This window comes from Balaenoptera musculus, chromosome 4 (genome assembly GCF_009873245.2).
Source record: "Balaenoptera musculus isolate JJ_BM4_2016_0621 chromosome 4, mBalMus1.pri.v3, whole genome shotgun sequence".
Taxonomy (NCBI): domain Eukaryota; kingdom Metazoa; phylum Chordata; class Mammalia; order Artiodactyla; family Balaenopteridae; genus Balaenoptera; species Balaenoptera musculus.
In genome coordinates, this window is record NC_045788.1 from 72,299,282 (window position 1) to 72,314,196 (window position 14,915).

At 34.7% G+C, this 14,915-nt stretch overlaps 1 protein-coding gene across 14 annotated transcripts in view; it reads left to right on the top strand.

Annotated features, from left to right (window-relative positions):
* The window catches only part of DLG1 (discs large MAGUK scaffold protein 1), a 295,326-nt gene that overhangs the window by 274,376 nt on the left and 6,035 nt on the right, over positions 1–14,915 (top strand). For all 14 annotated transcript variants that reach the window (XM_036849845.1, XM_036849846.1, XM_036849848.1 and 11 more), the window contains one exon: positions 7,534–7,643. In XM_036849845.1, coding sequence (XP_036705740.1) covers positions 7,534–7,643 — 110 coding nt within the window. The remainder of the gene's footprint in view (positions 1–7,533; positions 7,644–14,915) is intronic.

Below are 14,915 nucleotides of genomic sequence, written 5' to 3' on the forward strand. Positions count from 1 at the left end.
ATCTCCATAGTTTAGGACAAGCTTTGACAGAATCCAACATCCTTTTTTTTTGGCTGCATTAGGTGTTCATTGCTGTGCGCGGGCTTTCTGTAGTTGTGGCAAGTGGGGGCTACTCTTCGATGCGGTGCACAGGCTTCTCACTGCGGTGGCTTCTCTTGTTGCGGAGAGCGGGCTCTAGGCACGCGGGCTTCAGTAGTTGCAGCAGGCAGGCTCCGTAGTTGCAGCACACGGGCCCTAGAGCACACAGGCTTCAGTAGTGGTGGCACACGGGCTTCAGTATTTGTGGCTCACGGGCTCTAGAGCGCAGGCTCAGTAGTTGTGATGCACAGGCTTAGCTGCTTCACAGCATATGGGATCTTCCGGACCAGGGATCAAACCTGTGCCCCCTGCATTGGCAGGCAGATTCTTAACCACTGCACCACCAGGGAAGTCCCCCAACATCCATTCTTGATTAAACTCTCCACAAACTGGGAATAGAAAAGAACTTTCTCAAACTGATAAATAATATTCTAAAAATCCTACACCTATCATCATACTTAATGATAAAAGAAGCTCAGTGTTTTCCCCCTAAAATCAGAAACATGTCAAGGATACCCACTCTCACCACTTGTTTTCAGCATTGTACTAGAGGTCCTAGCCAGTGCAGTAAGACAAGAGAGAGAAATAAAAGTCATCCAAATTGGAAAGGAAGAAGTAGAATTGTCCTTAATTGCAGACAACATGATTGTCTATGTAAAAAATCTGATAGAATCTACAAAAAAAAAAAATGCTACTAGAACTAGTAAATAAGCTTAGCAAGATCAAAGGATACAGTATTGATCAATATACAAAAATCAATTGTATTTCTATATACTAGACCAAATTGAAATTTTAAAAAACATTATTTGTAGTAGCATTAAAAATATATTAAATACTTAGAGATAAATCTGACCAAAAAAATTTGCAGATCAGTACACGAAAAACTACAAAGCATTGCTGAGAGAATTAAAGAAGACCTAAATAAATGGAGAGATGCACCATGCTCATGGATTGAAAGGCTCAGTGTTGTTTAGATACCAGTTTTGTTCACTTGCACTTTAGGCTCAGTACAACCCCAATCAAAAATCCCAGGAGTTCTTTTTGTAGAAATTGACATGATAATAATACTAAAGTTCATATGGAAATGCAAAAGATCTAAAATAGCCAAAACAACTTTGAAAAAGAACAAAGCTGAAGGACTCACACTACTTCATTTTGAAATTTATAAAAATACAGTTAATCAAGATGGTGTGCATAAAGATATTGGCATGAAGATAGGTAGATCAGTGTAACATACTAGAGAATCCTTAAATGGACCCACGTATATATGGACAGCTGTGGTCAAAGGTGCAAAGACAATTCAGTGGAGAAAGGGATATTCTTTCAACAAATGGTGATGGAACAATTGACTAGCCACACCTCATACCATACACAGAAATTAACTCAAAATAGATCCTAAATCTGAATCCTAGAACTATAAACATAGGAAAAATCTTCATGACTTTGGGTTTGGCAATGATTCCTAAGATAATATACCAAAAGCACGATCCATAAAAGAAGAAAAATGGTAAATTGGACTTCATCAAGATTAAAACTTCTGCTCTTGGGGGGGGGGGAAAAAACACTGTTAAGTGAATAAAAAGACAAGCCATATACTAGGAGAAAATATTTTCACATCATATATTTCATAAAAGATTTGTATCTAGAATATGTAAAGAACTCTTTCATCACGATAATAAAGACAACCCTATTTTTAAATGAACAAAGGACTTGAAAAGACATTTCTCGAAGGAAGATATAAAAATGGCCAATAAGCACATGAAAAGATACTCAACACAGTCAGTCATTAGGTAAGTGCAGATTGAAACCTTAATGAGGAGCCACTACATACCCATTGGAATGGCTAAGTTTTTTTAAACTGACCATTACCAAGTTTTGACAGAGATAGGAGGAAAGAAATCATATGTCCATACAGAGACTTAACATGAATATTTGTAACAGCTTTATTTATAATGGGCAAAAACTGGAAATAACCCAGATGTCCCTCATCTGGTGAATGGATAAAGTGTGGTATATTCATGTAATGGACTACTACTCAGCAATAAAAAGTAATAAATTGTTGATGTTACACAACAACATGGATGAATCCCAAAGTAGTTTGCTGAGTGAAAGAAGCCAGACAGTAAACTACATACTGAATAATTGTACTTATATAAAGTTTTAGAAATTTCATACTAATCTATGGTAACAAAAAGCAGACTAGTGGTTGCTTGGAGAAGGACAGGAAGGAGAGGTTACAAAGAGGTATGAAACTGGGGAGTGACTGATATATTTATTATTTTGATTATGGTGATGATTTCAAGGTGTATATACATGTCAAAACTTACCAAATTGTATACTTTCAATATCTGCAGTTTATTGTATGTCAGTTATGCCTTAACTGAGCCTTTTTTTTCATTTAACTGACATTCCTCCTAGTGCTTTGGGGGAAAACAGAACTTGTATCTTTAACATTATATGCTTTCTGAACTACTTAAGTTTTTTGTCACTTGCATACATATTCTTTATAATAAAAATAATAAAATGGATTTTTGTAAGAAATTAAGGTGGAGAATAGAAAAGCAGAAGATCTAGAAAGAAATAACACAATAGACAAACTACTAGCTAACCTGATTTTTTTTTAAGGGGAAAATCACAAACACTAGACACAGGAAATGACAAGGGGACATAACCATTGAAATATTATGAAATCATAAAAGACTATATTGCATATCTTTATATAAATAAAATTTTAAACTTGGTTGAGATGGATAATTTCCTAGAAAAATACAGTTTACCAAAATTGACCTATTAGAGATGGAAAGATTTCTATAGAAGAAGAAATCTTTAGAAGAAATAGAGCAAGTTATCAAGAAACTATGCCACAAAAAGCATCAGGCCCAGATGACTTCATGGGGGAATTCTAACAAATCTTGAAAGATTAGATCATCCTAAAGCTCCATAAATACTGTTCAAGAACATTCTTTTTATGAAGCAAGTCTAATATTGATATCTAAACCTGATGAAGACAGTGAAAATTATAGATCAGTATCACTGATAAATATTAATACAAAAGTGTTAAATATTTTAATAAACAGAATCCAATACCATACTGCAAAAATAATATACCATGACCAAATGGGATTAAAGGTATTTAAAGTCAGCTCAATATGAGGAAATCCATTAATGTAATCTACCACATTAACAGATCTAAAGAGAAAAATCATATATTCACAGATGCCTGAAAAGCATTTGGTAAAATCCAGTACCTCTACTGGGAGGGGGAAATCTCAAAAATACAGAGATTGTTGATATTTTTTTAAAAAGAAAAAAAGAAAAAGATTGAGATGGACGGATCAAAATCCTTAATGGGAGAAACATTGAGGCAGTGCCATTATGATAGGAGCAAGGCAAGGATGTCCATTATCTCTACTACTACTCAAGGTATTAGTCAATGCTATTACACAATACAAATCAAACAGAGGCATAAGAATTGGAAAAGAAAGAAAACTATCTCTGTTTTCAGATAATATGGTAACCTAGAAACCATACAAAATTTATTATAAAATTTATTTTGTAAAATATAAATTTATTATAAAATTAAAGACTTATAAAATCAAAGACATAAAATAAAAAGCTAGAGTAAGGTAGCATATAAAATTAATATGCAGAAATTAATAGCTTTCTTTTACATGAACAGAAATCAGAAGATGATTATAGAGAAAACGCCATTCATAATGTAAGAAATAGCATGTAAAATACTTAGTAGACTTAATGAGAAATATACAGACTTATATGAAGAAATCTGTAAAACACTCCTGAAAGACAGAATATTAGACTTGATCAAATGTAAAGACATCCCTTGTTCTTAGCTATGACAATTCAACGTTGTAAAGCTGCCAGTTCTGTCTAAGCTATTTATATATGAGCACAATCCCGGTAAAAATAACTACCAGCTTTTTTATGGGGTTAGACAAATGGAATTGAAGTTCATAAGAGAAGCCAGGACAACACAAAAAGAAAAGCTACAAGAGATTCTAGCCCTACCAGATATTAAAGAATACTATTAAGACTTCTTAATTAAAACAGTGTGTTAATGACCCATGAATAGGACACAAAGACGAGTAGAATAGAAAAGAGAATCCAGGAAAGACCCAAATACATATGAAAATATAGTATATGACAAAGGTGCAATCTCATATCACTGGGGCTTTTAATAATGGGCTTTTAAGTAAATAGTGTTGGAGCAACTGGAGAAAAGGTAAATTAGAACCATACTTCAGGGGGACTTCCCTGATGGCGCAGTGGATAAGACTCCATGCTCCCAATGCAGGGGGCCCGGGTTCAATCCTTGGTCAGGGAACTAGATCCCACATGCATGCTGCAACTAAGAGTTCGCATGCCACAACTAAGGAGCCCGCAAGCTGCAACTAAGGAGCCCAGGTGCTGCAACTAAGACCCAGTGCAACCAAATAAATAAATAAATAAATAAAAGAACCATACTTCACACCATACACAAAAATTGGCTCTAATACAATTGCCAGAAGAAAATATAACCTGGGCATAGGGAAGGTTTTTTAACCATGAATCAAAGTTCAGATGCAGTAAAAGACTGATAACTTCTGAACGCATGAAAACAAAAAGACTTTTGCTTGACCAAAAAACTTTTCCTAAAACTAATAGAAAACACCATTACCAATGTCAAAAAACAACTGACAGAAAAAATCTTCAAGAAAAGGGCTGATATTCCCGAATATTAAAAACTGTTAAAAATTGAGCAAATAGAGACCAAAATCTATTAGAAAATGGACAAAAGATATAAATACACAATTCACACAAAAATAAGATATAAAAATGATAAATCAAACCTGAGATCGGTTACCTACGAGGGAGGAGTGGAAAGGATGGGAGATTGGGATTGAGGTAGAAGGGATGGAGGTGTAGCATTTCTCCAAGTATACCTTTTTGTATAATTTTGACTTTAGAACTGTATTAACATTTTGTATATTAAAAAAACAAGAAGAGAAGATGAAGGGAAAGCAGAATGATATATAAGCAAACTAAACCTAGTCTAACTGTTTGAAATAGTTATTTTTAAATTAATTTTCAAATAACTTCATTGAAGAGAGGAACGGAGGGGAGAAGTCTTAATCCCAATAATCCTTGAAGACAGGCTAAAGACAGAAAGCCTATGAACAAATATTGAACTCTAATTAGAGTGGTATGGGTTAATAGGTCTGAAACTACTTTAAGGTATATTTTAGAGTTGAGCAAATAAATTAATATATTGACAATTGGTGGGAGCTAGACTTCTCGCTGTCAAAGAAGGGATTTTAGAAATATGGAAAGGGGAGAGGGTAGAATAAACTCTATGGTAATTGGATTGGAATTAGAGATATGAATATAAACCCATGCATCTTAATACAGATATAGAAATATAAATGTGTATATATGTTTTCTTGCTCTGTCCACAAAGAAGGCCTAAAAATGATGACTCCTCAATAAACAATGAGAATATCTAGTGTCGAGATCTTGGCTTCTAAATACTATCCTCCATTAAAAAGGTCCAGAACTCATTAGAATAATGGCTGATTCCACTGGGAAAGTACAAGATGAGCCTAGAACATTTTGCTCAGAAAACTAAGGAAGTGCTTAAAGAATGATACAAATATGTCAAAAAGACACTGAAACCAACCTGTAAGGTCCCCCAGTGGCCAAGTCTGGCATAATTGAAATATTAAAATAATTGATAATAAGTGATTATAACATAGAGAACAAGAATCTAAGAGTCCATAATGGTATAAATAAATATATGAATAAATAAATAAGTAGATAGAAGGGAAAGCTTTACCTTACATTATTAGAATGTCTACTAATAAGGTTAGAAGGAATGATGGAATTAAGAGAGCTCTCTTGACAACCACCATGATAATAATTGTTTCAGGCAGGAATCATCAGTGTATGCTAAAATTAATGAGTGAATCAATACCTGATGAGAAACAGGATATTTACATAGTTTCAACATATCCTTCCCCCAAATACTTATCAGCTACAAAAGGAAAATAGTAATCTAAACCTGGCAGACAAAAACCTTTAAAAAGTGATCAAAATTAACATCACTAGTAGACATCTTATGCTTCCTGATATGATGGACTGAGAAGGATGCAACATCACTTCTGTGGTATTCCTACCAAAAATGTGTATCCTGCCATCTGATGGGAAACATCAGGCAAACCCAGGTTGAGGCATATTCTATGAAAAAAAATGTTCTGTACTCTTGAAAAATATCAAGATCATGAAAGACAAAGACTAAAGAACTGTGCCAGATTGACAGAGACTAAAGAGACATTACAACTAAATGCAATATGTGGTCCTGGATTGGACCCTAGAGCAAGAATACTTTTTTTCCTTTTGCAGTAAAGGATACTAGATGACCAACTGAAATTATACTGTGGTTATGTAAGAGATGTCATTGTGTTTAGGAAATAAGGGGTAAAGAAGTTTTATGTTTGCAATTTACTGTTAAACTATTGTGTACATATATATAGAGGGAGATAAAGCAAACAAGATAGAATGTTAATGTTTCAATGTAAAGTTTTTTAAAATTTCTAAGCGATCAGGTAAAATAGTAATATCTAATAAAAGGAGGTGGTGGGTACATGTATATCTGTTATTTACCTTCTATATGTTTGAAGTATTCATAAAATATTAATTTTTTTATTTTAAATAGTCCTACTGAGTTGAAATTATCATTCATTCAAGTGGATTCAAGCCCTTAGATTACAAGACGCATTATGGGGTAGTACCTGACTTTAGATGTTAAAATAAAATCTGTTTGATAAATTAGAAGTACTACCCTATTTAACATGGAAATGCTCATCTTTACTAAAAACCTTAATGGCCTTTGGCAGTGAATTTAAGCATGTCAGGAAAGCGTCTTAAACTCAGAATTGGGGTTTCCAAATGCTTCAGTTTGTGATAAAAGTTTTTACTGGTCACCAGTAAGATGAAAAATAGAACAGAGAGTGGTAGTGAGGTTTTATAAATTTAAATTTATTCAGTTTTAAAGATTCTCCTTTATCCTACACTTTTACATTCTTGTTTGATCATATATTCTTTTATGAAATGATGGTTGTGGTAAGATGGTAGCTTAGGGTATTTTTTAGTGCCCTTTCTCAGCAAAGTAAAAGATAGGAACCCCATATTGGTTGCCATTTTGAGAGATTACTGATCTGTGAAAGCTAGGAGTAAGGGAACTGTATTTTCATTCCTTTTTAAATGTAATATTTGAGAATAGAAAACCAGTTATCCATAGTCATTATTCATTGTCTTCATAACAGAAATGACAAGTTTGCTTAAAGTGAACAGGATCCAAACATATCATAATTCAGATTTTGTACTTGTAGGAAATGTACCTTTGAAATAGTTGAAAATGCTTGGTTCACTTGTTTTTCTTCCCTATTCCATCTGTTTTAGGGCAAACACTGTATCCTCGATGTGTCTGGAAATGCCATAAAGAGATTACAGATTGCACAACTTTACCCAATCTCCATTTTTATTAAACCCAAATCCATGGAAAATATCATGTAAGTGTAAATGCCTAAGGCACAGCCTCTAAATACAAATCCAGTCTCTGTTACTTATTACATTGGGTAATTTGCTTACCCTTCTTGCATCTCAATTCCTTTATCTGTAAATTGCAGGTAATAATAGTATACCCACCTCAGAGGGTTGTTGTGAGGATTAAATAAGCACTCTTGATATTAACTATCATAATCATCAACATTAATATACTAAAGTATAAAGTAACATATGTTAGAATTTTTAGGTTTAAATAGTCACATGTGTCCAGTACCTACTTAATTGGGCAGTGCAGCTCTGGGTAACCATTAAGAGAATAAAATAATGTATAAATAGTTACCTAATAGAGGACAAAAAATAGAATTTAAATAAATATTAAAAGAAGAGAGGAATGAGCAAATAGAAACATAGTATTAGGTGGGGCAAAAGGATACAGATAGTAAGATAGTATAAATTAACCCAAATGTTTCATTAAATTCTAGACTAAATGGTCCAATTAAAATACAAAAATTGTCAGAATAGAGGAATGAAAAATAAATAACTATATGTTGCTTTTGTAGAAAAGGAAAAGAATCTTTACCTTCTACTCCTCCAGGTTCTCAGCTGGGCCTCTGTAACAAAAGACAGATGAACAAGAGAAAAGCATGCAAATTTATTTAAGTTTTACATGACATAGGACCCTTCATAAGAAAATGAAAATCCAAAGAAATGGTTAAACCTGAACATTTTTATACTAGGTTAGATGAAGAGTGGAGAGTGATGGGAAAATGTGATAGGACCAGACGATATGACTTAAGAGTAGTAAACTAGTGGAAACTTAGTAAGGCTTGTTCATTCAGATTCCTCTCAGCTTCCCTCCATCGTCAGATATAAGGATAAGGATAAGGATAAGGATGGTCCTTCAGATATAGGGAGGTCACCTCTCACATGAGGGTCTTTTTGACCTGCTTCAGGTGAAGGTCAGAGAGTCCTTCCTGTACCTGTCATTTTTCAAATTCCTTCAACATAAAATATTCAATATGCCAAGGTACCATATTTTGGGGTAGTGTGCTATAAAACCCATCAATTATATGTTGCTTTCATAAGAAATACCTTAATTATTAGTCTATGGAAGGGCTGAAAGAGAATAGAAAAAAGGGATATACCCTGCAAACAGTAAATAAATTAAGCTGGTTTATACTACTTTCAAAGTATACTTTAAGGTAAGTATTACTAGAGATAAAGAGGGACATTCATAGAAATTAAAGGTTCACTCCATTAGGAAGATATATTTATACATTTGTTTTACACTTTTAGTAACACAGTCTCAAAATATCTAAAGCACAAATTGACAGCTATGTAGGAAAAATAATAATAATTCCACAATCATAGTGGGCGAACATAACAAAAGAATCACAAAGTAATACAATAAGAAAAGAGACAAATAAAAAAATAAATAAGGATATACAACAACACAAATTAGAAACTTTACCTAACTGACATACATAGACCACTGCACTCAACATCTGCAAAATTTACACCTTGATTTCAAGTGCACTTAAAATAATTACCAAAACTAATTATATGCTAAGCCACAGATTTCAAATGATTAAAAACAAATATCTCTGAGCATGATGAAATTAGAGTAGAAATGAATAATTAAAAGATCACTGGAAAATCCCCAAATATTTGGAAATTCTGTGGATCAAAGAATAAGTCACTCTATAAGTTAATAAATGTTTTGAACTCAATGGTAATAAAATTGTCAAGTAAATAAATTTGGAGGATATAGTAGCCTAGAAAACAAACATATGGTAGAGAGGATTAACAAATCAAAAATGTTTTCTTTGAAAATACTATAAACTGTTAATAAGAAAGATCAAGGAAAGAAAATTTTAAAGGCATAAATAACATCAAGAATGAAAATGGGAGGGCTTCCCTGGTGACGCAGTGGTTGAGAGTCTGCCTGCCAATGCAGGGGACACGGGTTCGAGCCCTGGTCTGGGAAGATCCCACATGCCACGGAGCAACTAGGCCCATGAGCCACAACTACTGAGCCTGCACGTCTGGAGCCTGTGCTCCGCAACAAGAGAGGCCGCGATAATGAGAGGCCCGCGCACCGCGATGAAGAGTGGCCCCCGCTTGCCGCAACTAGAGAAAGCCCTCACGCAGAAACGAAGACCCAACACAGCCATAAATAAATAAATAAATAAATAAATTTTTTTTAAAAAAGAATGAAAATGGGAATATCACTACACATCCAGTAGACATTAAAAATGTTAACACAGGCAATCCAGTAGAAAAATGAGCAAAGGACTTGGACACTTCACAAGAGGATCCAAATAGTTAATAAACATTTTAGATAGTGCTTAATCATGGAAATGCAAGTTAAAACCACAAGGTCATATATTATACTAAAATAGCTAAAATGAAAAGGTACCAAATGTTGGCAAGGATGTGGAGCAACTGAAGCTCATAACACTGATAGGAGTGTAAATTGGTACATCCACACTGGTAAACTTGTTTACAGTATCTCCTAAAGCTGAACGTACACATAACTTAGGACCCAAAAGTCTCATTCCTAGATATATACTCAACAGAAATGTTTATGTATGTTTACCAAAGACATGTACTAGATTAGATGGAAATACTGTACTAAATAACTAAAAACTTGAAACTATCCAAATACCCATCAGAGCCTATGTAAATATGACATATTCACACAAAATGAAATATTCTACAGTAATGAGAATGAGCAATCTCCAATTACACACAGAAGTATAGAAGAATCTCACAAACATAATTTGAGTAAAAAAAAATTCAGACCTAAAAGTATATATACTCCATGATCCCAAATTTAATCATTGCTTATAGAAATCAAATAGAGGTTACTCTTTGAGGGTAGGTTGGTGACTGGAGTGAAGACACCCACATTCTTAGGTGCTGATGTAATGTTCTCTATCTCAGTCTAGGTACTGGATATACAGGTAAGCGTTAAGTTGCTGAAAACTCATCAAGATATACATTTATGATATTTCTGTTCTATGTTTGAAAATTATACTTTAAAAAAATCTGAAGAAATAGAAAAGGAAAAAAAGAAATAGAAAATCTAGACCTGTACTCCTAAAGAACTTGACTTTGTTATGAAAAGCCTTCCCACAAATAAAAGAGCCAAAAGGACTTACTGAATTCTACCAAAAGCTAAGAAGTAATACCAGTCTTATAAAGATTCTTCAACTAATTTTATGGGCATTAATTTAATACCAAAACCTGTGAAAGATTTCACAGGAAATGAAAATGACAAACCAGTCTTACCATGAATATAGATACAGAAATCCTTACCAAAATAGAGCAATTTGAATCCAACAATTTTTTTTTTTAACTGAAAGTTTCTTTGTTTATTTCTTTATTTATTTTTGGCTGTGTTGGGTCTTTGTTTCTGTGCAAGGGCTTTCTCTAGTTGCAGCAAGCGGGGGCCACTCTTCATCGCGGTGCGCGGGCCTCTCACTATCACAGCCTCTCTTGCTGTGGAGCACAGGCTCCAGATGCGCAGGCTCAGTAGTTGTGGCTCACGGGCCTAGTTGCTCCGCGGCATGTGGGATCTTCCCAGACCAGGGCTCGAACCCATGTCCCCCACATTGGCAGGCAGATTCTCAACCACTGCGCCACCAGGGAAGTCCTCCAACAATTTTTTTAATAAGATAAAATACAACAGCCAAGTTGGGTTTATTTAAGGAATGCAAGGCTAGGTTAACATTTAAGATTAATCAGCGATAGAGCTAGAGAGAAGATGAAGTAGGAAGCACCAGGAATCTATCTCCCAACCTAGACAACACTTGGACTTGCAGAATCTGTCTGATGTTGACCCTTGAACATCGCAGGTTTGAACTGCATGGGTCTACTTAAACATGGATTTTTTTCAGTAGTAAATATTGCAGTACTACTCAATCTGCGGTTGATTGTGGATGCAGAACCATGGATACAGAGGAACCAAGCACATGGAGGGCCGACTGTTATACATGGATTTTCAACTGCATGGAGGGTTGGCACCCCTAACCCTGACATTGTTCAAGGGGCAACTGTATTTTGGAACTCAGGAATTCATTGAAGGCTTGCAGCTTCTAGGGGATGGTTTGAACTGTCAAATTTGATTTATTTCACCTCTTACCACAGTAGCAACTTCCCATTTCCCCACCTTCAGCCCCCTAGCAGGTAGCCTTGCACTCATTCCTTGAGCAGCTTACATAAAGTTTGTGGAGCCAAGGTGGGGAATAAGGACCTTGTCCTCCAAACACTGGGGAATCTCTGCTCAGATAGCTGATTCCTGCTTCTGACTGTGGAGGTGCAGACACAGAAAGAAGCAAGGAGCCATTGTTGCAAACCCCACTGCCACTGTTGCAGGGCCCCACCTCTCAGGCTGAAGTGACTTCTAGAGAGTTAAGGGGCTGGTGGTGCCTTTTTTCCCCCTCTTTTACGTTTTCTTTTTTCCATTTGGGAGCCAGACTAGGACGTTCACATATACAGGAGTATTCAGAAAGTCAACACACATGCCCAGGGAAAGGCACAGGCTCAGAAAAGATCTGAGAAGACCTTGTGTATACCTCAGGCTAATCCCTGGCATGGAGGCATCCTACAACAATTAAAAACAAACAAAAAACCCTAAAGGAAGGAGAATTTTACCTCTGGCATTATCACATTATAAGATTCCAATGTCCAGTATTCAACAGAAATTTATAAGGTATACAAAGAAACAAGAAAGTGTGGCCTATTCAAAGGGAAAAAATAAATCAATAGAAACTGTCCCTGAAAAAGACCTAATGGCAGATATACTAGACAAAGACTTTAAGACAGCTGTCTTAAAGTTTCTCAGCAAACTCAAAGAAGATGTGGAAAAAGTCAAGGAAACAATGTGTGAACAAAATGGAAACATCAATAAAGAGGTAGGAAACCAAAAGGAAATTCTGGAGCTGAAAAGTACAATAACTGAAATGAAAAATTTCATTCAAAGAGGGATTCAAACACAGATTTGAGCAGGCAGGAACAAAGATTCAGCAAACTTGATAGAAGAATGGAAATTATCAAGGCTATGAACAGAAAGAGAAACGACTGAAGAAAAGTGAACAGATCCTAAGGAACCTGTGGGATACCATCAACCGGAAGAACATATGCATCTGGGAGTCCCAGTATTAGAAGAAAGAGAAAAGGCAGAGAGAATATTTGAAAAAATAATGGCTGAAATTTTCCCAAACTTGATGAGAGACATGAATATAAACATCCAAAAAGCTCAACAATCTTCAAGTAAAATGAACTCAGAGAGACCCACATTGAAACACATTTTAATCAAACTATCAAGAGACAGAGACAATTTTGAAAGCAGCAAGAGAAAAGTGAATTATCACATACAGAAGTCCTTATTTTCAGTAATCTATGTAAGTGGACTAAACTCTCCAATCAAAAGACAAAGATTGGCAGACTGGATAAAACACATGCAATCCAAAGACACAAACAAGTTGAGAAAGTAAAAGAGATATTCTATTCAAATAGTAACCAAAAGAGATCAGGAGTAGCTATACCAATATCAGACAAAATAGACTTTAAATCGAAAAAGGTTATGTATGACAAGAAGGACATTGTATATTAATTAAAGTTTCAATATGGCAAGAAGATATAACAATTATAAACAGTTATGTACCTAATAACAGATCATCAAAATATATGAAGGAAAAACTGACACAATTGAAGGGAGAAACAGCTCTACAATAATAGTTGGAGACTTCAGTACCCCACTCAAAATAATGGATGGAACAACCAGACAGAAGATACATAAGGAAATGGAGGGCTTAAACAACACAATAAACCAGATAGACCTAACAGACATATACAGAACACTCTAGCCAGTAATAACAGAATACACATTCTTCTCAAGTGCACATGGGACATTTGCCAGGGTAGACCATATGTTAGGCCACAAAAGTTGATTCTTCAAAAAGATCAAGAAAAATGACAAACCTTTAGGTAGACAGACTAAGGGAAAAAAAGAAGACTCTGAAACTAAACTCTGAAATGAAAGTAGGGACATTACTACTGATTATACAGAAATAAAAAGGATTCTGAGAGTATTATGAACAATTTGGCACCAAAAATATGGGTAACCTAGGTGGACAAATTGCTAGGAACATAAAACCTACCAAGACTAAATCACAAAGAAATAGAAAATCTGAATAGACCTGTAACTATAGTAAGTTTTGTATACATATAACTTATACACCCTATATTAAGAAAATTGAATCAGTAGTCAGAAACTCCCAACAAAGAAATGCTCTGGATCTGATGGCTTCTCTGGTGAATTATAACAAACATTTAAAAGAAGAACTAATGCCAATCCCTCCTAACTCATTCTATGTGACCAGCATTACCCTGATACAAAAGCCATACAAAGAAACTACAAGAAAACTGTAGACCAATATCCCTTATTAACATTTATGTAAAAATCCTCAACAAAATATTAGCAAACAATTCACCAACATATTAAGAGGATTATACACCATGAGCAAGTGGGATTTATTCCTGGAATGCAAGGATGTTTCAACATATGAAAATGGATCATTGTAATAAACCACATAACAAAATGAAGGGGGAAATCACATGATCATCAACTGATGTAGAAAAAGCATTTGACAGTATTCAGCACCCTTTCATGATAAAAATATTCAACAAAATCAGAATAGAAGGAAACTATCTCAACATAATAAAAGCCATTTATGAAAAACTGACAGCAAACATCATACTCAATGGTGAAAGACTGAAGGCTTTTCTTCTAAGATCAGGAATAAGGCAAGGATGCCTGCTTTCACCACTTCTATTTAACGTAGTACTAGAAGTTGTATCCAGAGGAATTAAGCAAGAAAAAAAAAGCCATCCAAATTGGTAAGGAAGAAGCAAAATTATCTCTGTTTGCAGATGATATGATCTTATCTGTAGAAAACCATAAAGACTCCACACAAAAGCCATTAGAACTAATAAATTCAGCAAAGTAGAAGTATGCAAAGTCAACATACAAAAATCAGTTACATTTCTATACATAAACAATGAACAATCTGAAAAGGAAATTACAAAAACAATTTTATTTACAATAGCATCAAAAAGAATTAAATACTTAGGAATTAACCAAGTAGGTGAAAGACTTGTACGATGAAAACTATAGAACATTGCTGAAAGAAATTAAGATATAAATAAGTAGAAACACATTCCATGTTCATGGATTGGAACACTTAATATTGTTAAAATGTCAGTACCAC